At 37.5% G+C, this 24,654-nt stretch overlaps 2 protein-coding genes across 23 annotated transcripts in view; both read left to right on the forward strand.

Moving 5' to 3' along the window:
- Positions 1-12,258, forward strand: part of GPHN (gephyrin) — a 633,555-nt gene extending 621,297 nt beyond the window's left edge. For all 11 annotated transcript variants that reach the window (XM_073895379.1, XM_073895381.1, XM_025869865.2 and 8 more), the window contains 3 exons: positions 504-607; positions 10,048-10,144; positions 11,255-12,258. In XM_073895379.1, coding sequence (XP_073751480.1) covers positions 504-607; positions 10,048-10,144; positions 11,255-11,388 — 335 coding nt within the window. In that variant the 3' untranslated portion in view covers positions 11,389-12,258. The remainder of the gene's footprint in view (positions 1-503; positions 608-10,047; positions 10,145-11,254) is intronic.
- Positions 12,259-19,937: 7,679 nt separating this feature from the next.
- Positions 19,938-24,654, forward strand: part of GARIN2 (golgi associated RAB2 interactor family member 2) — a 41,863-nt gene continuing 37,146 nt past the window's right edge. For 8 of the 12 annotated variants that reach the window (XR_012379034.1, XR_003207770.2, XR_012379039.1 and 5 more), the window contains exons 1-2: positions 19,938-20,096; positions 24,224-24,336. The gene's annotated coding sequence lies outside the window, so the exon portion shown is untranslated. The other 4 variants (XR_012379037.1, XR_012379043.1, XR_012379035.1 and 1 more) reach the window with 3 other exon arrangements.

Genomic DNA, 24,654 nt, shown 5'->3' on the forward strand with positions numbered 1-24,654 from the left:
TCAGTCCATAACAGTATTCATCTTCAAGTCCTTTGCATCTTAAATTATTTAGGGGTTTTCTTTTAATATAAAGAAATTTCTGGATGAAGGGGGGATTATGGATACATTTCTTTATGCTTAACCTATTTTCTAAATGTTTTTGTCCTGAGCATGCATTACTATGGCAATTTTAAAACATCTTAAAAATAGCAAGTAGAATCTGCTTTAAAATGTATCAAGATTGGTAATGGCTTTCAATGTATAGTTCTCAGGAAAGTGGAAATAAATGGTGTAAACAGCTTCTGGGAATCAGAGGTTTCTGCATTTCACTGGTAAACCTAATGTTTATACCCTCTGTGGCCTTTGGTTGATTGTGGCTCTATTCTGGAGTCCTTTGGGATTTAGAAGAGGAAGATTAGTGGTTAGTCACATCACTCTTTCTGATGAATAAAGGTATAGACAGTCAGAATTATTTGGCAAATTTTTATATGTATACTATAAATAACTGTTTGGTTGACTTTCAGGGAATCCTGTGTCAGCCGTGGTCACCTGCAATCTCTTTGTTGTGCCTGCACTGAGAAAGATGCAGGGCATCTTGGATCCTCGGCCAACCATCATCAAAGCCAGGGTAATGTTATCTACATGACCAGGAACCAAAACTGAAGCCTAATAACAATTAAGGATATGATTTCCCAATTGCCCAAAACAAACATCTAAAATTTTATATCGTTTTGAGGGAAAATGTAGTTATATTCTCCCCTTCATGATAGAAAATGAAGGGGAAAAGGGTCCCTTTTATTCCCAGCCCACATTATTCCACTACTTCTAAAGTGAATCATTTTCTCCAGCTAGAATCCATATGAAAGTGGATATGTAATGATAAAATGGTAAATAGAATGAGGCTAGCACTACACTAAAACTAAACCTATACGGAAGGAAGGACAAGAGTTCTCTTTCCCCTGTGCAAGCTCACACAGGACAGCACTGCTGTCTGCTGACTTTTTCTGGGACCTTACTCATAAATTTTAAATAGTCCAGAAAAAGACAATCAATGGACTAGAAAATGAGTGAATCAGGAGGAAAGGGTGACCACATTGTGTGGAAAAGGAGAACTAAGCCTGAGGAATTATGCTTATAGGAAAAGTCACCTAGAAATTAGAGTCCCCTTCTCCACCAACACTAACTTCAATTTGATTTGCTACTGCTACTCAGCTGATTATGTAACACACTTTCTGTATAACTAATGAACAATTTTCTTGGCAATATAACCTACAGTATCAAGCCATTGCTTTTTTTCAAAACTTGATTGAGATACACATGATATACAAAAAATTGTACCTATTTAATGTGAACATTTTGATGAAATTGGACATATGCATATGCCCATATCATCACCACAGTCAAAGTACTAAACATATCCAATGCCTCCATAAATTTTCCTGTGTTATTTTGTGGTTTTGTTTGGTTTTTTATGTGTTTGTTTTGTGGTATGAACACTTAACATGAGAACTATCCTCTTAACATATTTCAAGTGCAGAATACCATGTTGTCTACTATAGGTACTATGTTGTACAAAGGATCTCTAGAACTCATTCACCTTGCAAAAGAGAAAATTTATACCCATTGAGCAACAACTCCCCATTGCCCTCCCTCAGCCTCTGACAGTCACCATTCTATTATATGCTTCTATGACTGACTATTTTAGATACCTCATAAAATTGGAATCATGCAGTATTTATCCTACTGTGACTGGTTTATTTCACTTAGCATAATATACTCTAGGTTTATCCATGTTGCCACAAATGGTAGGATGTCTTTCTTTTTTAAAGCTAAATAATATTTCATTGTATGAATATAGCACATTCTCCTTCTCCATTCATCTATCAATGAACATTTGAATTGTTTACATAACTTGGCTATCGTGAATAATGCTACATTGGGGGCATAGATATCTCTTTGAAATCCTGATTTCAGTTCTTTAAAATATGTACCCAGAAATAGAATTGCTCTATTATATGTTCTCTTTTTAATTTGAGGGGAAACCTCATATGTTTCCCCCAAGCAGTAGTGGCTGAACCATTCTACATTCCTACCAACATTATATAAGTATTTCAATTTCTCTACATCCTTGCAATACTTATCTTTTGTGTGTTTTTTTAATAATAGCCATCCTAACAGTTGTGAGATGGTATCTCATTGTGGTTTTGATCTGCATTTCCCTGAGATTAGTGATGTTGAGCACTCTTTCATATACCTAATGACCATTTGTATATCTTCTTTAGAGAAATGTCTATTCAACTCCTTTGCCCATTTTTAAATCAGGTTGTCTTTTTGCTATTGCATTGTAAGAGACTCATATATTTTGGATATAGACCCCTTATCAGATAGATAGTTTGAAATATTTTCTCCCATTCCCTTGGTTCCCTTTTCACACTGTTGTTTCCTTTGGTGTGCAGAAGCTTTTTAACTTGATGTATGTAGTTTCACTTGTCTATTTTTTATTTTGTTGCTTGTGCTTTTGGTGTCAAATCTTAGAAATCATTGCCAAGACCAATATCAAAAAGCTTTTCCTGTATATTTTCTTCTAGTTTTACTGTTTCAGGTTTTACATATAAGTCCTTAATCCATTTTGAGTTGATTTTTGTGTATTGTGTAAAAAAAGGAGTCCCAATTTAATCTTCTGCATGAATATATCCATTTTTTTCAAATCCCTAAACTGTTACATTTCAAGAGCTTAGAAATAAATTCAGATATGACAGAATGCTATGATTAGTGGACAGGAAGAACACAAGGCATAGAAGAGGAAGAAGAAATATTAATAAAATATTACTGTAAGAATATATAGGATAAAACATTAAGAAAATCTAGGCTTCAGATATTCTTAACATTGACCTTTTAAATACTGAGATTTTGTAGACTAGTATATGGAGAGATACCCTCCTTTTCTTAAAAGTTTAGTAAGAGTTTGACTAGATATTTCTGAAAACAAATTATTTTGGGTTTTTGTTTCAATAATCATAGCAGTGGTCTTATTTTAAATTTAGTGGAAAAAGAAGAAAAAAGCTATCAATGAACAAAAAGTATTCTGATCAAATCAGAAGGTCAGAGTTATAAAGCTTAGACATCTAAACCAGTAATATGAATTTGCTTACCATTTTCATATTTGCTAAATTTAGGAAATAAGAGAAATCCACATTGTTATAAGAGAGAAAAAGAGGACTTCTCTTTGACTTTGCAGAGTTCTTATGAATCTTTTTGTTTATTTCTCATTTTAACATTCACCATCTTTTCTTTAAAACTGACATTGTTTGAGCTATCCTTACTGACAACAGTAATTACAGAGCAGTGTCCTTGGTACATTGCTCATACTGCTGCTCATTCCTGTCAACTCATGAAATTGACAATTGGTCTAAGAATCAGTCAAACTCCTTTCTCCCACAGAGCAGTGTCACAGGGACTGTCAAAATGGGTCATCAGGGTGTTTGGCTGTTTACTTCTTTTGTTTTTACCTCCTGAAGTCCTCCTCACACCTTTCCTGACATAACTGCCACTTTTAGAACATAACTTTATTCACTTTCTTGAAACAAGGTAAAACCTATTCTCTCAATTTTCTGACCAGCCAATACGCAGCTTACAGACACCACTTATTACTGTTCTCCAAAATGCTTGCCGTAATCACAGCCTCTCCCAATCCTTACTGCTTTCAGGAAGTGAGATGGTTGTTAAATGCTGGTGTCAGTAACTCACAGTGCTGGATCTGATGCAGCTGGCCTATGGTTAGGGCAATGCTGCATTATTTTAAAAGGTCAGCACAAAAAAAATGTCATCCTTTTATATCGATGCGTTCTGACAAACATCAATTTAGAATAAACACTTGCTCTATGTCCTTGGTCAGTTATGGTTGAAGTTGAAATACTTCTGGTTTTCAGTAGACAATCAGAAACATCATCTTAATTCACTGAATTATTAACCGAATGTTTCTACAAAAGGATATCCTTTTATGTTTCCCTAATATCCCATCCAAGTACCCTCTACTGCCCCTTGTTGTCAACTTTTTTCTCTAGAAACATACCTGAGATAACTCCTGTTAGTATTAATAGCCCACCTCAGGTAGTGATTAAGAGAAGGGAAAGGGAAAATATTTTCATCCCCCATGGGATCAGGTCAGCATGTCCTGGAGAGTATGGATGGGCATGTTGAACTCTACTGGACTACTCTAATTTGTCCATCTTACCTCTTCTCTTGAGCATTACTGACCTCATGCTATAAGAACATGGTGAATGCTTTCTGTCTGATGTCATAAACAGTAAAATACAAAGCATTTTAACAAAATGCTTATTTTGTTCGAAAATTGCTAAGGCGCCTCGGTGGCTCAGTCAGTTAAGCATCTGCCTTTGTCTCAGGTCATGATCCCAGGGTCCTGGGATTGAGCCCCATATTGGGCTCCCTGTTCAGTGGGAAGCCTGCTTCTTCCTCTCCTGCTCCGCCTGCTTGTGCTCTCTCTCTCTTTCTCTGTCAAATAAATAAAATCTTAAAAAAAAAAAAAAGAAAATTGCTAAGATATTTGTACCTGTAGAGAGAAATATGTTTACGGTGACAAGATCAGTCATTGATCATCAAAAGATATGGTGGTGAAAAAAAAAGATATTATTGGATACCTGTTATATGAGAATATTATGGCCTGTGGATTAAAAAACATACTGAAAATTATAGAACTGTCCGTGATCTATAAGAAGTGTAAATCAGTTTTAACTTACTAGGAAATGAAAAATATAACTAGGTTATAAGCATTTTAGAAAAGTTAATTTGAAACTGATCCATGTGCAAAGATTTTAAAGTTACATGATAAATTCTAGACACATGATTTACAGGGCAAATAAATACAAGGATTTCTCTGGAAGACTAATGAAATCAGTGCCTCATAACTTCATAGCACCTATTTAAAAAGTTAGTATAAAGCTGGCATAACTACTCTTTGGAAGCTTTGACCAGACTGGAGCAAAGTCCAGGCCTCCAGGACCAACCAAGGCCTTGAGCATGTTATTTTGGGCCCCCACCCAAATAGAATCCCCATGGGTCATTTGTTTTCTCACAAACTCTCTTCTCTGATCTATGCAGTCTTGAGACCCAGGCTATGCCCCTGAATCTTCTGGAGCTTTCACTTTTTCCTTATTACTGCCATCAAACCTTCCAAAGACATTCAGGTCTTTGGCAAGTGAATCATTGTCTACCTCTCTACCTCACTTCTTACCATCAGTTGCTTTATTTCCACAATTCTAAATACCTTTATTTCTATTTCAGCAACTCACACATACATCCTTTTTCAATATCCTGAGGTACTCCATCTCAAAATCACCACCTCTGGCATACAATTTAGGGACAACAGCAAGTTAGCTCTCCATAGATATGAAAAGGTGTAAACACTCCTTTTACCTCTACCCCTTTCCATCAGTCCTTAACCCCCACTGGTTTTGTCACTTTCCTCATCCAGCCAAAATCCTGTGGTATAGCATGTCAAGCATGTCAACTTTGTTTTGCCTCTTCCTTCCACAGTAGCCCACTCTAAAAATCCACAAACTTGGATCAATCCTCCCTTCTTTATCCCTCACTTTTATTTCTAGGCCACAACTAGAGAAGAGTCTACAGCTATTCACATTATCACTTCCAATTTACATACCTCAGCAGGGACCCAAATTCTCCTTGTGATCCCTTTATATCCTATGGATCAACTTCTTCCAATTGTTACTACAGCCTTCCAAATCTTCACCATTCTCCTAAACTGCCTCCACCATCCATATCCCCTGACTTATGTAACCAGATAACCCTGGCTTTGAATGATGGCTCCAGCATTTACTAGATTATAACCCTTGACTTGTTTAATGATTTCCCTTCTTCTAATCTTGCCTCCTCTTAAACCCCTATTCTAACTCTAATCATGTAAGCATCTCCAACTAAAATGCTTCCATCTTCCCATGACCCCAGGATTAAATCCAAACTTCTCACATGAACATAGGAGGCCCTTCATCCCAAGGCCTTTTTTCCTTTTTTTTTTTTTTTAATAAAGATTTTATTTATTTATTCATGAGAGACAGAGAGAGAGAGAGAGAGAGAGAGAGAGAGGGAGAAGCAGGCTCCCAAGGAGCAGGGAGCCCGATGCGGGACTCGATCCCAGGACCCTGGGATCATGACCTGAGCTGAAGGCAGACGCCTAACCATCTGAGCCACCCAGGCGCCCAAGGCCTTTTTTCCTTTCCAGCTTCATCTGCATCTCATCCTGCACTCTCACCATATTAAACATATTACTGCTTCCAGAATGGATATGAGATCTCCTGCCTGTGCCTGTGATTATTCCCTTTTCTAGAAGGTTCTTCCCCAACCACCACCATTTCCTTTCTCAGCTTTCAAGATTCCTAGTCATAAGACTCAGATATCGCATCCCCTATGAAACCTTTCTCAATGTCCCTGAGAACGGTTGATTACTTAGCCTCTTTGTGCCCTTTTAATACCATATTAACAGCTCAGGGATAACACTGCACTGTATTTGCAATTAATTATTTATTCTGAGAATTCTTTAAGATCATTTATCTATAAGATGGGCAGGACAAAAAGGAAGAACAAAATATTCTCCTTTTTTTTAGTTAAGAGATTTTATTTTTTAGATTTAGGTTCATTGCAAAATTAAATGGAAAGTACAGAGTTCCCATATACCCACTGTCCTCACACATGCACAGCTTCTCCCACTATTGACATCTGCACCAAAGTGGTACATTTGTTACAAGTGATGAGCCTACACTGATACATTATTACCACTCAAGGTTACCAAGGGTTTCCTCTTGGTGTTGTATATTCTGAGGGTCTTGACACATGTATAATTACATGTATCTACCATTGAACTATCATACAGAGTAGTTTCACTGCCCTAAAACCTGTCTGTGCCCTGCGTATTCATCCCTCCCTCCATGCTAACCCTGGATCTTTTTACTATCTCCATAGTTTCATCTTTCCCAGAATTATGTGGCCTTTTCAGATTGACTCCTTTCACTTAGCAATATGCATTTAAGTTTCTTCCATATCTTTTAATGGATTCATAGCTCATTTTTTTCTAGTGCTAAATAATATTCATTGTCTGGGTATACGACCATTTATTTATCCATCCACCTATGGAGGGATACCTTGATTACTTCCAGGTTTTGACAATTATGGATAAAGCTGCTACAAACCCATGTGCAGGTTTTTGTGTGGACATAAATTTTCGATTTAGTTGGGTAAAAAGCAAGGAGCATAGTTGCTAAATTGTATGGTAAGGGTATGTTTAATTTGGTAAGAAACTACCAAACAGTCTTCCAAAGTGGCTGTACCATTTTGCGTTCCCACCAGGAATGAATAAATGTTCCAATTCCTCCACATCAGGATTTGGTGTGGCCAGAGTTTTGCATTTTAGCCTTTGGTAGGTGGGTAATGATATCTCATTGTTTTAGTTTGCAATTCCCTAATGACATATGATGTTGAATATCTTTTAATATGCTTACTTGCCATCTCTATATCTTCTTTAATGAGTTATCTATTGAGGTCTTTCATCCATTTTTTTAAAAGATTTATTTATTTATTAGAGAGAACACACAGGGGCGGAGGGAGGGGAGAGGGAGAAGAGAGAATCTCAAGCAGACTCCCTGCTGAGTGCAGAGCCCAGTGCAGGGCTCAGTTTCACAACCCTGAGATCATGACCTGAGCTGAAATCGAGAGTTGATTGCGTAACTAACTGAGCCACCCAGGTGCCCCTTGCCCATTTTTTAATCAGGTTGTTTGTTATTGAGTTTTAAGAATTCTTTGTATATTTTAGATAACAGGCCTCCATTAGATAGATGTCTTTTACAAATATTTTCTCCCAGTTTGTGGCTTATCATTCTGTTGACTTTTTTTTCTGATTTTCTCCCTTAAATATTTACATGTAGAACATACCATGTAATATTATACCACATAATATGGTTTTGTCTCTTGAGTGACTACTGAGTGTCAGAAAAATATTCAAAAGGAAACAGAGGAAACAGTCTGAGTCCACAGCCCACTCCAGTTTTGAATGAATAGAAGAGGTCATTGAAGTGAAACATCAATTTTTTCACCAAAAAAAAAGTCTGTGTTTACTCATGGTACATATTCTTGTAAGCACTGACACTCACAGTAAGTGATTTCTTAAGCTAAGTGATATAATATGCCAGAATTATAATGTCAGTACAACTAAATATATTGATTAATAAAGTATTCTGCATTTTAGTAAAATACCATAAAAATCTAGTCAGTTTCATCTCTTGCTGCAGTTGATTCTTATTTCTTAATTACCATAAATATCTTCCTTTAAAACAAACAACCCCATTTGTTAGATGAACAAACAGGTATAGGAAAGCAAAATAACTTGCTAATACAGACACCCATTAGCAGTACAAGCGGGAGTCGAACCTGGATGTCAGATATCATCCCATCCTGATATTTTTTCCACCAAACTACCAAGAGCCAATCTGTGCCTTTGCCAAGGGAAATATCTACATAAACACTTAGCAAATAACACAGCCATGGGAATGGCTTTTGTAGTTTCATGCTGGAGAACACCCATACACAGAGTGACGGACTGATAGACATCTTTGCCATCAAGTAAGCACACAATAATTTAGGAATAATGGCAAGTTACCCCTCAGATATGATATAGAGTATAAACATAAGCAATATCAAGTGAAAGAGCTGAATGTGATTTAATCAAGGAAAAACACCGTAGGGGGTGCCTGGGTGGCTCAGTCGTTAAGCGTCTGCCTTCAGCTCAGGTCATGATCCAGGGTCCTGGGATCCAGTCCCGCATAGGCTCCCTGCTCAGCGGGAAGCCTGCTTCTCCCCCTGCTTGTGCTCTCTCTTTCAAATAAATAAAATCTTTTTTAAACAAGGAAAAAAAAGAAAAACACCTTAGAATTGAATTGTATTCGGGATTCTAGAGGAAAAGCAGGAATTGTCAGAATGAATAATTAGAATGTTTAAAAACAGCATAACCAGAATGGATTGGAGATAGACTTAATTGAATCAAAATTACTAGGATCTTCAAGGTATAATTTTATCACTGGTCTAAGCAATACCTGTTTTAGTTGGATAAAGGGTTTCTGGACCATTTTAAGGTAGAGTAACAAATGATCATTTTGCTAATGGAAAATGAACAAGTCTTCTATTCACTAACATTGAATTAATCTTTGATGGGCTATAGTCCATAATTATACGCTCTATAAACTTGTTCAAGGAATACCTCCTAGGCACCTGCTACCAACACATTATCACTTTAATTTATCGGATTTCAAGATGAATTTAATGAAATAGATTTATTTTAATGGCTCTAGGTTAAAGGTTGATTAGTCATTCCATATTGTGTGTGTAAACTGCAGTTGCTATGTTAGAAAGGATTTTATCCTTATTGGAAAGATATGAAAGATGCCCAGCAAAGACTCATTCAGAGGAATTCTTTTAGTACCAGTGATGTGCTAAACAAAAATGGTATATTTTTAGGACTGTACTGGACCACTAGGGAAATATTTAAGAGAAAAAGAAAGTAACTAACCCTTTTATGTTAAAGGTAGGTATATGAATGGGTAGCTAAAGAGTATCTCAGTAAATATTTATTGCTTGTATGGACAGACAGATTGACAGACATATAAATGGATATTGAGCTTGTTTGTTTAGTTCTATTTCTTTTCTTTACAGTGTTTAAAAAAATGTGCTTTGATTTCTCAGTTCATAGGTGAGAGGTATCTGTACTATCAACCCATAAAATTAGACTTCAAAGATAGATCTTATCTTTTTCATCTGCCCTTTTTCCCCACTATGAATACCAACTTCTTAGCCTTCTCTTCTTTTTCACCAGAGCAATCCAACCTCTGGACTTCCTATATTAGGAACATAAGGTGGCAGTGGTGGAAACAGCAGAATGCCAGGACACTTTCCATGTCTACTTTATTCCTTGCACAACTTCCACCACCCTGTAGTTTTAAGAGATGATCATGTGATCAAGTTTGTTTTCATTTACTCTGTATTCTATAGTTATCATGTGATGTAAAACTGGATCCTCGCCCAGAATACCATCGGTGTATATTGACTTGGCATCACCAAGAACCACTGCCTTGGGCACAGAGTACAGGTTAGTCATTCATACCAGTGGGTATTTCTATGCATATATCCTGTTAAAACACAAAACTTATGTATAACCTCCTTCCTTGGGTACATCTAATTTTGTAATTGTTCTTCATTGTCCTTTTTGAAAGATTAGATGAGTTAAATTATTCCCAAACAGTACAGCATAAAAAGAAAACGAGTAAAAACAAAATTTTTAATAAAGGTTTACTTATTCCTTGGAACCATATTTTCTAGATAAACTTTTGAAATACAATTCTAGAATTACAGAAGATTTTTATCTATATGTTCAACCTCTAAGTCCTGAGTACACAACTTTGGTTGTAGAAGGTACTATGACTATGCTACCTTGTAATGTGAGATTCAAGCGCAATTATAATGTGATTCTCTGTAGCCTCTACTATACCTTAGATACTGGTAAAGTTTAAGGACTGAGAAATCAATATTGATAACTCAAGAGTTCTATAGCTACTTCCTCTAGACTTTAAACTTTTATCCCCAAGTATTCTAGTCATATTTACCTAACTTTTGATGTGTCTCCAGAAAAGCTGTATCACCCTTTAAACGAGGTCCTATCGAGTACAAACATCAGTTAACATAGAGGCTGAATACATAGGCAGTGTTTCCTCCAGACCTGCATTCAAATTGGCTGCCAACTAGTTAGTCAGACCATAGGCAAGTTACCTAACCTCTTTTGAGTCTTGTACAAATTAAATAAGATAGTTAAGGAAACTACCCCGCTGTGCTGACCAGCACTTAGTAAACACTAAAGAAATGGTAATTGTCTTTTTAAAAATAAGTTTTAAAAAACCTCTCCTTTCAGACAAACATAACATTTTAGCCTGAACTGAGAAATTCTGTGGCATTTTGCATAATGCTATACAATCCTGTTTTATTCTTTAGAGCAATAATTCCTAATGTTTATTTTCCAAAGTTCAGTGAGAAAGGAGTAGGATACAGCAGCAAGGTTACCTGGAAAAGGGACAGGGCAGCCTCGTCTTCTCTCTTCCTCTCAAAGACCTGTTTCTGTTCGTTGGTGTTTATTTTGAAAAGAACTGTAAGGGCTCCAAATGTATGCACTGTGATGTTGCTGCTACAATGAGATATTTCTTTCTAGGTAATCAGATGAGCAGCCGTCTGATGAGCATGCGCAGTGCGAACGGGTTGTTGATGCTACCTCCAAAGACAGAACAGTATGTGGAGCTCCACAAGGGCGAGGTGGTGGATGTCATGGTCATTGGACGGCTATGATGGTCACCAGAGCGAGAAAGCTTTGATGCATGTCCACATATCATTGACTGTATCCTGTAATATGCAACGGCACAGCTAGTTTTTCTGATTTGGATAAAAGTTGATCTGTATAGTCAACATCTTGAACTATATTTCAAAAGAATTTAAATACACCTTTTAAAGAAAAAAACACCTAAAAATAAATCTGAACAGACAACTCTATTCTGATTATATCAAAGCAAATTTTTCCTTTCTTGCAAATTGCTTTGTGTGTTCAATGCTAGGTCTGATAGCGATAGCTTTTAGTAGACAGCAGTAGGTGCCTGCAGAACTTGTGTTTTTCTCATCTTTAAAATACAACTAATTATGCTCTTAATCAAGGCTGTCTGCTTATTTATACTAGCGTAGGCAACACTTGGATTTCCCTTCTTAGTATGCTTCATAACCGCTTTTCAGAGAGCTTTTGCTTGTTCTTTATCATGTATCTCGTGTTTATGTGCACAGTGCCAACTGAAGAGTGACTGGGTGGGGAGGCCCTGCCCTGCCTCAGGGAGAACCCTCCCCCGCAGAGCTTCCGGGAGGCCCCTCCCCTAGTAGTCTCGAGGCACAGTACTCTTCGGCAGTAACTGGATACCTTTTATTTGAATAAACAAACTGGGGGGAAAAATGCTTCCTTAAGTGCTGACAGCCTTTTTAACCAATACATTTAAAATTGTACAGAACAAAAAATAAAATCAAAGACTGATCTTGTACAGATATTAGTGTTACCAGCATTCATGTGGAAATCAAGAGCAAAGAAAAAATGTTAAACAACTCTGTACCATAACATTTTCTGTAATGATACTGAAACTTAATGAATAAAAAAAAAAATCCTTGATCATTATTTAAAAATCAGTTGTATTGGTCTTGTTATTAAAAAAGAGAAGATTGTCAAGCCATTTTAATGAGGTTCTCCTTGGACAAAAGGAATAGTTAAGATGTGGCAAGGGTAAATGGTTTAAAGGTGATTGAAAATGTGTTATAATATATCTCTGTATTTTACTACAGCATTGCGAAAATACAAATTAGAAAATACGAGAAACCCTACAGTTGGTCTGGTCTTTTCAGTCATAGCTAGAGAATAGCAAGCAAATTTAGAGGGAAGAAATGATACAGAGGAAAAAAACTAATTTCTTATTATAGATGCAATAAAAACAAATTTCAAACATCTACAGTTCTTTGGAATGGAGAAAAAGAGTAAGTAATGAACCAGAAAATTGCTGGTGAGTAACTGGAAGGTTTTTTTATCATGTTAGGAAGGAAGTGAGAAATGGGAAAAATCTGTGCTACATATAGAAAATATACAAACAAACTCTATCCACATGGCTCCAGTAATAAAAACTTAGAGGCACTTTCTAAGTGGTGGTAACAAGGGACATTAAATATCCTGTAGGGTATACTTAGCAAAGCAAACAACAAAAATTGGGCTACTAGTGAACAAGGTGTCAAATGATGGTGATGAATAAAGCCAAGTAGTAAACAAGAAAAATTTGATATTTCCAGAGTTGAAAATAAAATGATCTATATTTTAAGTCTTTTATATTTTCAGTTAAAGAACATAAGGTTAATTAATAGAAATTAAATGAAAGATCATGCAAAGTGTTCTTTACCTATAGTCATTGAAGAAACATTTATTAAGCATCTACTATGTGCTTGGGTACAAGGTACATCATACTACTGTTTAAAAGATGTATAGGGATAACAGCTGACATTATACTCCATCAAGGGAAATGACAAAAATGTACAAGTAACGATAATATTTAATATGCATGATATTTGATAATACATGGTAGAGTGTATAGGATGTGATAAATGCTGTAATTCAGATTTAAAGAGTTGGAAGAGTTCAAGTGAGAAACTTCCTACAAGGTAAGATTTCAAGGGGCAAGATGGGATTTTGGTGGATCTTGAAGGAAAGGTAGAATTTTAACGATGATGATGATGCAGGAGGAAGGGTATTCCAGAAACAGAGGATTATGGACAATTAAAAATAATTATTTTTATTATAGAATGTAAGCTCCACATGGCAAGGATTTGTTTATTTTGTTCACTGATACTACCCCCAGGTCCTTTGAAGAGTTCCTGACAGATATACATATGTATGGGCATCAGTAAATATTTGTTCAGTGAAACAGATAGTATAGAGCTTATTATATGCCAGGTGCTTTTTTTTTTTTTCATGAGAGAGAGAATCCCAAGTAGGCTCCACTCTCAGCACGGAGCCCAATGCGGGGCTTAATCTCATGACCCCAAGATCATGACCTGAGCGGATATCAAGAGTCAGACACTTAACCAACTGAACCATCCAGGCACCTCTATGCCAGGCAGTTTCTAAGCACTTTTCATGTTTAATTTTCACAACAACAATAATAGGGTTGTTATTTTTATATTACAGATGAGGAAACTGAGGCACAGAAAAATTAAGAAACTTGTCCATGGTCACACAGCTAGTTAGAGAAGGAACCAGGATTCAAACTTAACAATCTGGCTTCAGAGCCCATACTCTTAAACATCAAACTACAGAAACAGAAAACTGATATATTTGTAAGACCAAAAAATATATTACATGTTTGAGGCCCAAACTAAGAAGTTCTTAAATGCCAGGTTAAGAAGTCTAGATTTATTCTAGAGATATCAAACTGTTTAGAGACTCGTGATCAGGGAAGTGTTAGGATCAGAACTGTCTTTTTAGGAGAAATGGTCTGGCAGTACCAAGGAGGATGGATTGGCCTGGGGGGAACTGGAATGAGACACCAGGTAAGAAGTGATCCGGTGCTACATCTGGGGGGGTGATGACAGCCTTCACATTAGTGGTGCAAGTGATGGTGGTGGAAAGATCATGACAGATGAATGTGCCTCTGGACATTAAGAATGGAAAGACTTTTATGAGTGATTTCAAATTCTGAAAAGGAAGGTATTGGAGTAAGAGATGAATCAAACTCTTTGGCCTTAGCTGACAGAGAAAATGTTAAACCATTAGCAAGAAATGAATTTTGTGGAGGAGATGATGGGTTTGGATAGGTGTTTGAGATGCCAGAGGAATACTAAGGTACATATGTCCTGTTGGCATTTAAAAGTGTAGGTTAGGAGTTCACAAAAGAGATACTGGCTGGATATAACCTTGGGGATCATTCACATGGTAGTGGTATTTAAAATACAAGGGTAGGTGGGAAAGATTAATAGGAGAAGAGGACAGGGTCTTGGGGAGCACCTTATTTTGAAGCATTGGAGGAAAAAAATCATGAATGGAATGAAAGAAAAAGACGTTTGTAGAAAAGAAACCAAGTAATGTCCCAAAACCAAGGAGAGTTTCCAGAAGGAAGGGTAATCAACCATCAAAAAAGAAAAGTCAAGCATGAAGGCTCAAAATGATTTGCTGACTAGGCAATCATTTGTGAGCTGCAAGAGTGCAATTTCAATAGTGAGTTGAGGGCAAAAGCCAGGTTGCAAAATAGACACTGTGAATATAGATTATTTGGAACTTGTACATGAGAAAAGATAGATACAGGATGGTAGCTTAAACTGATAACAAGGTGGAAGAAAGACTTTTGTTTGTGAGTTTTGAGAAAGAAGGAAAACAGTAGTGGGCATATTAAAAATGCAAGAGTAAGCTGCCAGATGGAAAAAGAAGATAAAGGAAGGGCTGGATTTAAGGATATGCTGGGGGCCTAATTAACCTAGAGAAGAAATGGAACATTTTTTCCTTCTAAGTTAGAAAAGAGATAAAAAATATGAATACATCTGAAGTAGATACAAGGGAAATTTAAGATTCAATGAAATGGTTCTCCTTGGCACAATGGAAGTCGATGCCCTTTAATCTATTTGCATTTATTTGACCTAAGTTATTTTAAAATTATATGATGTATTACAATTTTTTGTCTTAGTTGATACTTAAGTAAAAGACTATAGATGACACCTTCAGATTTTTGCTTATAACTATGTGGAAGTCAAGCAGTTCCTTTTTAACCTACTTTTTTGGTTCTATGTTGTAGTTGTTTCAAACCATATCACACAATGAGAAAAAGAACATAAGCAGAGTAAGTGTGCCAAGTAAATGCTATTAAGTGATGTTGTAAGTTACAAGTGGATTCTTTGGATGGCTTTCATTTTTAAAATTATCTGCTAATGAACAAAACTTTGTGGACCTAACCCACAACCAACTCTTGATCTTCACGAAACTCTACATAACAAGGTAAGTCTTTATTATTCCCAAATATAGAAAGTGAACATTTGTGTAAGTACAGGATTCAAAGCAAATAAACTATGTGTCTTGTTATTCCAATGATGATGGATCTAAGTTAAATAATGCATTGCATTCTAACATGCTTATAAGAAGTATTAAGCTGCACTCTATAACAGAGAACTACATTTTTACAATGTTCATCAATAACTTGGCCTAGAGGCAAAAGGTTAAAGAATTGTTCGACTTGGGCCATTTTCTATGGTCAGCTACCAATATGTCTCATGAAGTATTTTTGCAATAACTCAATAATTTATTTAACAAGCATTTATTAAGTCCCTACAGTATGCAGGCTCCATGCTGGGCACTGAGGTTACAGTGATTAATGAGACAAAGACTCTGATATCCAAGCAGAGGACATAGATTTTGAGGAAAAAAAAAATTATTTGAAATACAGATTATGAAAAGTCTATGAAGAAAATCCAGTGATATGTTAGAGAGTAACTGAGTGGAGGCCTAGATCATACTAAGTTGTTGTGTCAGGGTGCAGCCATTAATAAAAAAAACAAATCACACTATTGAGACTTCACTGTACGAATAAGTTAAATAAGGGTTAGAGACCTGGAAAAGCACAAAGGAAACATTAAGATGTCAGAGGAATAACTACAGGAAGCAACTATCACAACTGGGTCTGGGAAGCAGGAGGAAGAGTAATCAGAATCTAGACGTTCAGAGGTCAGACCCTTTGGAGCTAGGACTCAACCCTTTAAGGAGAAGGCACTGCCCAGCTGCTAATTCTGAGTGGGAAAAAAAAAAAAAAAAAGAGGCTAGCACCAGTTGCTGTTTCCAGGGCAACACTGACAGAAACACAAAGGGAACAGAAAGAAGCACAAGTTCCTTCTTCCTTCCCTCTGCTTTCCAAGCTCCCTGTAGTCTAATGCAACCTATTGTTGAACATAACAGGAAGCCAGCTGGTGAAAGACACCATTTGCAGAGTTCCAGCCCCAGCACCACCATGCAGAACACAATGGTGGACTTAGAGCTGAGAGACCATCACTAGTAAAGTGATGGAGAAGGGGTCTCTAAACAGGTAACATCTGAGTTCAGATCTAAAGAATGAAAATAAGCCCCACACGTTAAGAATTGAGAAAAGAGCATTTCAGACAGAGAAAAGGGCTTAAAGAATACAACGTCAGAAAGAACACAGAGTATGATGAGCAATAGGGGTACAGTCTGAGATAAGACTGAAGCCAGGATGGAGCCAGATCATGCTCACAAATGTGCAGGTTCTTAGGTGTAATACTAAATACATACACACCTTATGATATATGCCAAATCTGCTAAGAGCATTGGGAAGGCACTAAAAGTTTAAGAAAAAAGTCTATTATTTGCTAAATAATAGCAAATGGCCCACTGAGTACAAGGCCATGCTAGACAAGGATTCTTGCAAACAAGGAACTCATTCTCTCTGCCTTGTACACCTGCTTCTGTCTGCATTTTGTTTTCTGGTCTACCCAGTTTCCAAAACCAGAAACCTCTGAGTCATTCTTTCTTCTCACTCCCCACATCCAACTAGTCACCAAATTCTGTCAACTCTACTAACAGTTCCTAAATAACCCTCTCCTTTCTATTCTAAATGCTACTACCTTGATCTCTCCTCTGCCCCAAGAACTGCCCTCCCCAAATCCATCCTTCACACTGCTGCTAGGGTGATCAATCCAGATCACAAATCTCCTCAGGCTAAGACTTCGTTAGAAAACTACTGCAGCAGATGAGGCCCAAGCACCCAGTTAGGGTGTTCAAAGCCGTCTGGAACCTAGCCCCTCCCTCCTCCAACTCCACTGTTGCCCTCCCGCTTCATGTAACACTGGACCATTTACAGTTACCCCTTCAAACCATGTCATTTTAAGCCTCAACGCCTTTGCCCGAGATGGCTCATCTTTCAAGACTTAGCTTGGGCATTAACTCCTCCAGGAACCCTTCCCCAAATCTCCAAACTGGACTAAGTGCCCCTCATCTGTGCTCCCACTTATCACTGCATCTCACTGGAATAGTCTGCTTATACAGTCCCTCCCCCAGTTGATGGTAAGTTCCTTGAGGGCAAAGACTGTTCATCTTTGTAGCCCCAGCATGGCATGGTGCCCTGTAAGTAGTAGGTACTCATAACTGAACTGACCAACAGAATTACCTTGTATAGCACTCACCAGGGAGCCAAAGACAGAACCTGACAGGAAAACTTCAGGAAAGCTTAGAACATGCAGCAGAGAGGAGTCCATGAAGGCATGAGCAAGTGGGCACATCTCATGAGGGACAAGGACAGAGGCTTATTGGTCACAGACCTCATTTTGACAGAGCACCTCATATTTGGACTTGTGCCATCATCTCCAAATGAAGTTATACATATGGTTTTATATTCCGTGCATGTTTAAAAAGAATTAATATTTTAAAGGTAAATGTTTAAAATATATCATGATTTTTATTTCCCTCTTTTGCTACTTCTTCGCTTTTTAATATGCCAATAGCCTAAAAAAAATGGAAGTGAGATAATACTGAAGAGTTTCATCAAGGTACATCAGAATTAATATCAACATGGAAAAGAGGAGATCAGATTTATGCAAAAATGTTTCCTGGCCTTGAGGCAGGAAGAACAGGAACATGGCAAGTGGTGATCATGCAATAAATATGCTGAATGAAGAAATGGATGACTAGAAATCTAGCCAATGGTACTCATATGATGAGAGCAAGAACTTTCCATCTGACAGTGGACATTCAGGGTAGAAGACAGGAAAAGGAGTGTCTAATGCAAAGATAACAGGAAACCCTTTGAGCCTGCTCACAGAGAGGCTGCCCTTGCCTACAGACTGAACCAGTTATATGCGGAGGGCTCTCACCAGAGCCTGATGCCTTTAAACATTGAAGTTATACATCCACCCCTCGATTCTGCCTGCTATATATCCTGTGAGTGTGGATGCCATGGTCTCCGTGACCATGACTTAATTTGGTCCCAAATTAAGTTACAGTTCTTGAGGAAATAGGAATACAATCATCCTCTCAAAAACTTGGATGGTTCATGTTTATTCTGAGAAACCGAGTTTTCTCTGGGCCTTGTCAAAAGCAAGTGTTTAAGTCTAGAATGGTGGCCCAAATGAAGTAAATTAACTAAAGTAGTGGGCCCCCAGGCCTGAGTGGTCAGTTAGTATCCTCCTGTGTCCCTCTATCCTCATGAGCAGACGAGGAGGTGCCTAGAGAGATGGGAATCTGCAGCACTTGGCTAAAACACAAGGATGAAGGGGATGATCTGAGAGGGAAGAGGAGAATCTTCTAACCACACAGAAAAGCAGAGACAAACCACCTACTCACATACAGTCGTCCCTCCTTATCCATGGGGCATGCACTCCAAGACTCCCAGTGGAGGCCTAAAAACACGGATGGTACCAAACCCTGTATTAACTCTGTTTTTTCCTGTACATACATACCTATGATAAAGTTTATAAATTAGGCACAGTAAGAGATTAACAACAACTAATAATAAAATAGAACTATAGCAAGATACTGTAATAAGAGTTATGTGAATGAGGCCTCTCTCAAAATATCTTGTTAAACTGAACTCAGCCTTCTTGTGATAGATGTGAGATGATAAAATGTCTACATGATGAGAAGAAGTGAGGGAAATGACATAGGCACTGTGATGTAGTGTTAGGCTACTATTGACCTTCTGACAAATCATCAGAAGGATCATCGGCTTCCAGACCAGACCACTGGTAACTGAAGCCACAGAAAGGGAAAGAGGGACTACTGTAGCCTTGAGAGAGAGAAGACGCTCAGAGAGAGAGAATGCCATGTATTTATTCATATTCATTAATTCATCCAACAAATAGTCACTGAGTGCCTACTATATAGCATGTGTCCAGAATACACTAGATGCTGGAGGCAGGAAGATGCCTCTGCTCTCTAAGAATGCTACATTCTCTTGAAGCTTTTCTGTACAAAAGCTCAAAGTGACTTAAATATGTTTAAGTCTCTGAAAATTAGGATATAAGGAAATGGATAAATTATCAATTGAATGGTAAGCAATATAAAGTGTTTTCAACTTTCTCAGTATGAGATCTTTGCCATGGTGATTTTCCTGCTAAGTTGACTTTTCTCTCTGAGGAAGCCTCTGTAAACTTCGCACCACAACCAGAACTACCACTCCTGAGCCATCTGGGATCCCCAGGAATGCTAGCAACACTTGATCTCAGTGGCTGACGTGAGGGCTGCTCCGTCCCAGCACTCTTCTCTTACTTCAGAGACTATGTCAGCACATTGTGATGCAGGAGCATTAGAACAATGCCCAGAGCAGCCTGGCCTCCTGCACTTCTTTTACTTAGTGGTTAGCTGCCTGCCTGGTAGATATAAACACCTTCTGCCAAAGAAATGTGAAAAGAGTTAGAAACCTGCTATTTGGAGACTATTCTCCTAAGTAGACATCCAGGAGATCTCCAGAGATCTATTTCAGCCTCACGTCTATGTAAGTGACTGTGTGATTACTGCGATTTTGGTGAGAACCTGAGGAAGAAGGAAATGGAAATTATTTGAGTGAATTCTAATAATTCAAGGGCAAAAATATCTATTTCCTTTCCATCTTTCTCTTTTCTTCCTAGTTTCATGTCTTACAATGCAACCAAAACAAGCAGGAAACCTCAGAGACTTAAATCTGGTTACTGAATTTTTCTTAAAAATGATTTCATTGAGAATTTGAGTTAAAATGAAAACACATTTTCTAATTGTTTTTACATTTTGGTTTTCCAAACCATTAGCCCAATTTTCTCTCATGAATGAGACTTGAATGAACTTCTGGAAAGACAGTCGTTTTTAATTCTTCAAATGGGAGAGAAGATCTAGAATATAGGGCTTTTCTGTTCAAAGCTGAAAGGTTAACTTGGGATCCCATGGAGGAAGCAGGGTCTGCAACAGCCAAACCTTCTCAAAAGTGCAACCAGAACTGCAACATCAAATTGTGATGGACCAATCCTAAAAATATGTTTATTAGTGTGTTAAGAATCTTAGAAAAAAACTAAGGAAATGCCATGCTTCAAAGTGCTGTGCAGAACCTACGTCAAAGCACAAATACCACAGAGAACATTTTTAACAAGTAATGGGTAAACACCACCATTTAAGACCTTTTATGTAATTACAGGCAAAAAATAACACACAAAGAAGAAAAAGACAAGAGAACGTAGGTGTTCAGAATTCTCTCAACTTTGCTGTAGGTTTGAAAATTTTTTATAACAAAAGATCAGTGGGAAAAGATCCAATGGGAATGGTAAATAGCAAACAATTATAGAGAACATTTCAGAGGCATTTATAGACCTCCCTCCAAATTAAGCAGTCAGAAAAGTCTCTGAAAACATTTCCATGTTGGCTCCCAGACTCCTCCCTCCCCATCCCAATTTCCATTAAACTCAAGCTGTCACCAGTTCAAAAAATTCCCAGGACTACATTCCTGGGAAACTCAAGACATCCTACCACCACCCACGGGTGAGTGTACTTCATATCCACACTATACTTAGCCCTAATGGGGCCTTGGTGATCTTGAAACATTACCCAGCTAGGGAAGTCTGGTGATGTCATGGAAAGTCTGGAGCAAAAGCTGAATAAGTTCCACCCCTGTAATGTAGACACCTCATTGCTTCTCTCTGCTTGGTTTCCCCATTAAACTACTGGCATTGGTTTCTGGTCTGCAATCAGATTTAATATGGAATCTCTCTACCTTTTCTTTTACTAAAAGTAACCAACAATGCTTTTTCGAATGACAATTACAGTGTAATTCTGCAGAAAAAATGTAACCTTTTGTAACTATCTGCTGAATTAATCTCCATTCAGTTAAAGATGAAAAAAAGAAAAGAGGATGGGGGGGGCGGTTCCTAATTAAAAGAAATAACAAAGAATGTAAAGAATCTGCTAGTGACCAGATAAGTTGGGATCCATCTCAAATGGAATTAGATTCCTCTGTGCTCTGTAACACAGTTAAAAACGTTATACATGCTCTCAGGTACATTACTTGCTTAACTAGATGTATAGGACATTTAAGGAGCCTAGTGAAAGGCATAAATTATTGGAAAAATATAAACTGTGATTGTGAAAACTAATACACAATTCTGGTAGAACAAGTTATAACAAAAGATTCTGTGTATCTGTGAAATGAAGCTAAGTTCCCAGGATGGCCTCTAAAAACCCTGCTTTGTTTCTCTGCTCTAATTCACATACTCATTCAAATCATATTTATTGTAATTCTATAATATATACATTCATTGACCCTTTAATGTGATTGAGCTACTTTAATGACAAAATTTACTTTTCATTTATGAGTTTTATATTGCAGACCTCTATTATACATGTAATGTTAATAAAGCAAGATAGTATGAACTTTCACAAAGAATTTGCAGACAAGACTTGCTTTATTTTTAAAATATATTTATGTAGAATCTACAAATGTTGTGCTTTTTTTTAAGATTTTATTTATTTGACAGAGACACAACAAGAGAGGAAACACAAGCAGGGAGAGTGGGAGGGAGAGAAGCAGGCTTCCCGTGGAGCAGGGAGCCCGATGTAGGGCTTGATCCCAGGACCCTGGGATCATGACCTGAGCCAAAGGCAGACGCTTAACGACTGAGCCACCCAGGCGCCCTGCAAATGTTGTGCTTATTAATGTGAATGACATTGTAGCAAATTTCACTCACAATGGCTCTCTCCTTTGACTTCTCATCATAATGACTATGGTCATATCATTCTCTAGCCTGCAGTGGTCATGCAAAAGAAACATAAGTGCACTATGCATTGTCTACATTTATCCTTATTTAAAAAAATGTATCCACGGAAATGGTGAAAATGTTCTAAGTTAGATTATGGTGGCGGTTGCACAACTCTGTAAATACACTAAAAATCATTCAGTTATAGCCTTTATTTTTTGTTGTTGTTGTTAAAGGTTTCAGTTATGTATTTGAGACAGAGAGAGAGCACAGAGGGAGAGGGAGAGGGAGAAGCAGACTCCCCACTGAGCAGAGAGCCCAAGGCAGGGCTCAGTCCCAGGACAATGAGATCATGACCTGAGCTGAAGGCAGGTGTTTAACTGACTGAGCCACCAAGGCACCCCTAATTATAGCCTTTAAATGAGTGAAGTTGATAATATGTAAATTATATCTCAATAAAGCTATATTAAGAACTGATCCATGGATTAAATTATTAGAAAAGCAAAACTATCTGTAAAACTCCAGCCCACACAAATTAGAATTATTTTGAATCATCAAAATATCTCAGTAAGGGTTGCTGGTTGGGTAAGAGGACTGGGGGACTGTGAGCTGTCAGGCTACTCTTCCATGGTCTTCCCATAGGAAAGCCCAGCAGAGCACGGGGAACTTATCAGAGTTGAGGACCATGAATTACTTACTGCTTTTTAAGAGAAAAATCATGTCTCAAGCATCAGTTTAGCCACTGGGCACAATTAATTTTGGTACCTGTTACAAGAGATTGTGATGTTCCAAACAGGTCCACACCATGATTGGTAATTTCTGCTTTTAAAAATATTTAATGTTATAGGAAAATATTAATATGTATTATATATATTATGCAATATATAACTGATATACAATATTGTATATTTTATGTATTATATAAATATAGTATATATAAATTTATAAAACTAGAAAGGCACATATATACCAAAACTTTAATACTATCTCCAGATACTGAAAGCAAATCTAGTAAACAGTTAATTCAACGGTTGATGATTCTGCTTTTGGACCTTTGACGAAATATGTGGTGGTGTGTGTGTTTGGCCAAAATCGGTTTCACAAAACAATTCATGTCTCAAGAACAGTGCAATCTCGGCTTATTACCAGAATAATTGGAGAGGTGGGGGCAGGGGTTGTGGTGTACAGATCGGTAATCTCAAATGACAGTTACAATAAAACTAGTTAAAATTCAGCACACATTTACCGTCTCTACACATAATTCGAAAGTTTCAAAATAATTCCAGAACAAATGTTTAGAAACAAAGAACCACCACACCACTGAAGATAAAAGATTCTGTTACATGTTTAGCTTCTTAGCTGACCTCCCCTTCATTCTGGAGTTCAAAAGGGATGCGAAGGGCAAGGCCTGATATGGCTGCAAATCCACTGACCCTCCCCTCCCTCTCATTTTCCGTTCCTTCTCTGTGGCCCTAAGTTCACAATATTACTTGCTCCCTCAGGAGATCATTACTGATTGCTCTCTGGATGGACTGCTCTCACATGGAAGGGGTCCTGGGGACGACATAAATGACTGTGCCGGGAAGGAGCATTCCCTAGTCCTGGTGACCTTGGAACATCCACAGATTAGCAAGAATTTGTAAACAGTAGGCATACTGCATGTTGTCACTTTCTTAGAGTGATTTTTTCAAAAATGTACACTTTATCACTCACTTCTGGATGAGCAAGAGTTGACTACTGCATTTCATCAAATCTAAGATCCATCAATTATCCATTATTTTATGCACCACAGAGAAAGAAAAAAATGCTGCTAATTACATAACTAAATGCTTTCTTATTACTTAGAAGTTTTCCCCACAATGTCTGTCGTACTCTATTCTGTCATCCTTTGTGCATTTCTTAAAAGAGTGCTCCACTCCAGTCTCTGGGACCTCCTTCCAAGCCTCTGACATGCCTTCTGCAAGTTTTCTACTGGAACTTTCTTAACCACACCAGAAGGTGTCAACAAAAGATTTTCAGGTAACTATTAAAAACACATTTTATTTTTATTCAAGTATGAATTAACATACAGTGTTATATTAGTTTCAGGTGTACAATAGAATGATTCAACAATTCTATACATTTCTCAATGCTCATTAAGATAAGTATACTCCTAATTGCCTTTATCTATTTCAGCCATCCCCCCCCCCCCGCAGAGATCACCAGTTTGTTCTCCATATTTAAGAGTTTGCTTTTTGTTTTGTTTTGTTTCTTCAAATCTACATATGAGTATATGGTATTTGTCTTTCCCTGAATGACTTATTTCACTTAGCATTATAACCTCCAGGTCCGTCCATG

Source organism: Callorhinus ursinus, unplaced genomic scaffold (assembly GCF_003265705.2).
Source record: "Callorhinus ursinus isolate GAN/ISIS: 27379988/994484 unplaced genomic scaffold, GSC_fseal_2.0 scaffold8, whole genome shotgun sequence".
In the NCBI taxonomy this organism is placed as follows: domain Eukaryota; kingdom Metazoa; phylum Chordata; class Mammalia; order Carnivora; family Otariidae; genus Callorhinus; species Callorhinus ursinus.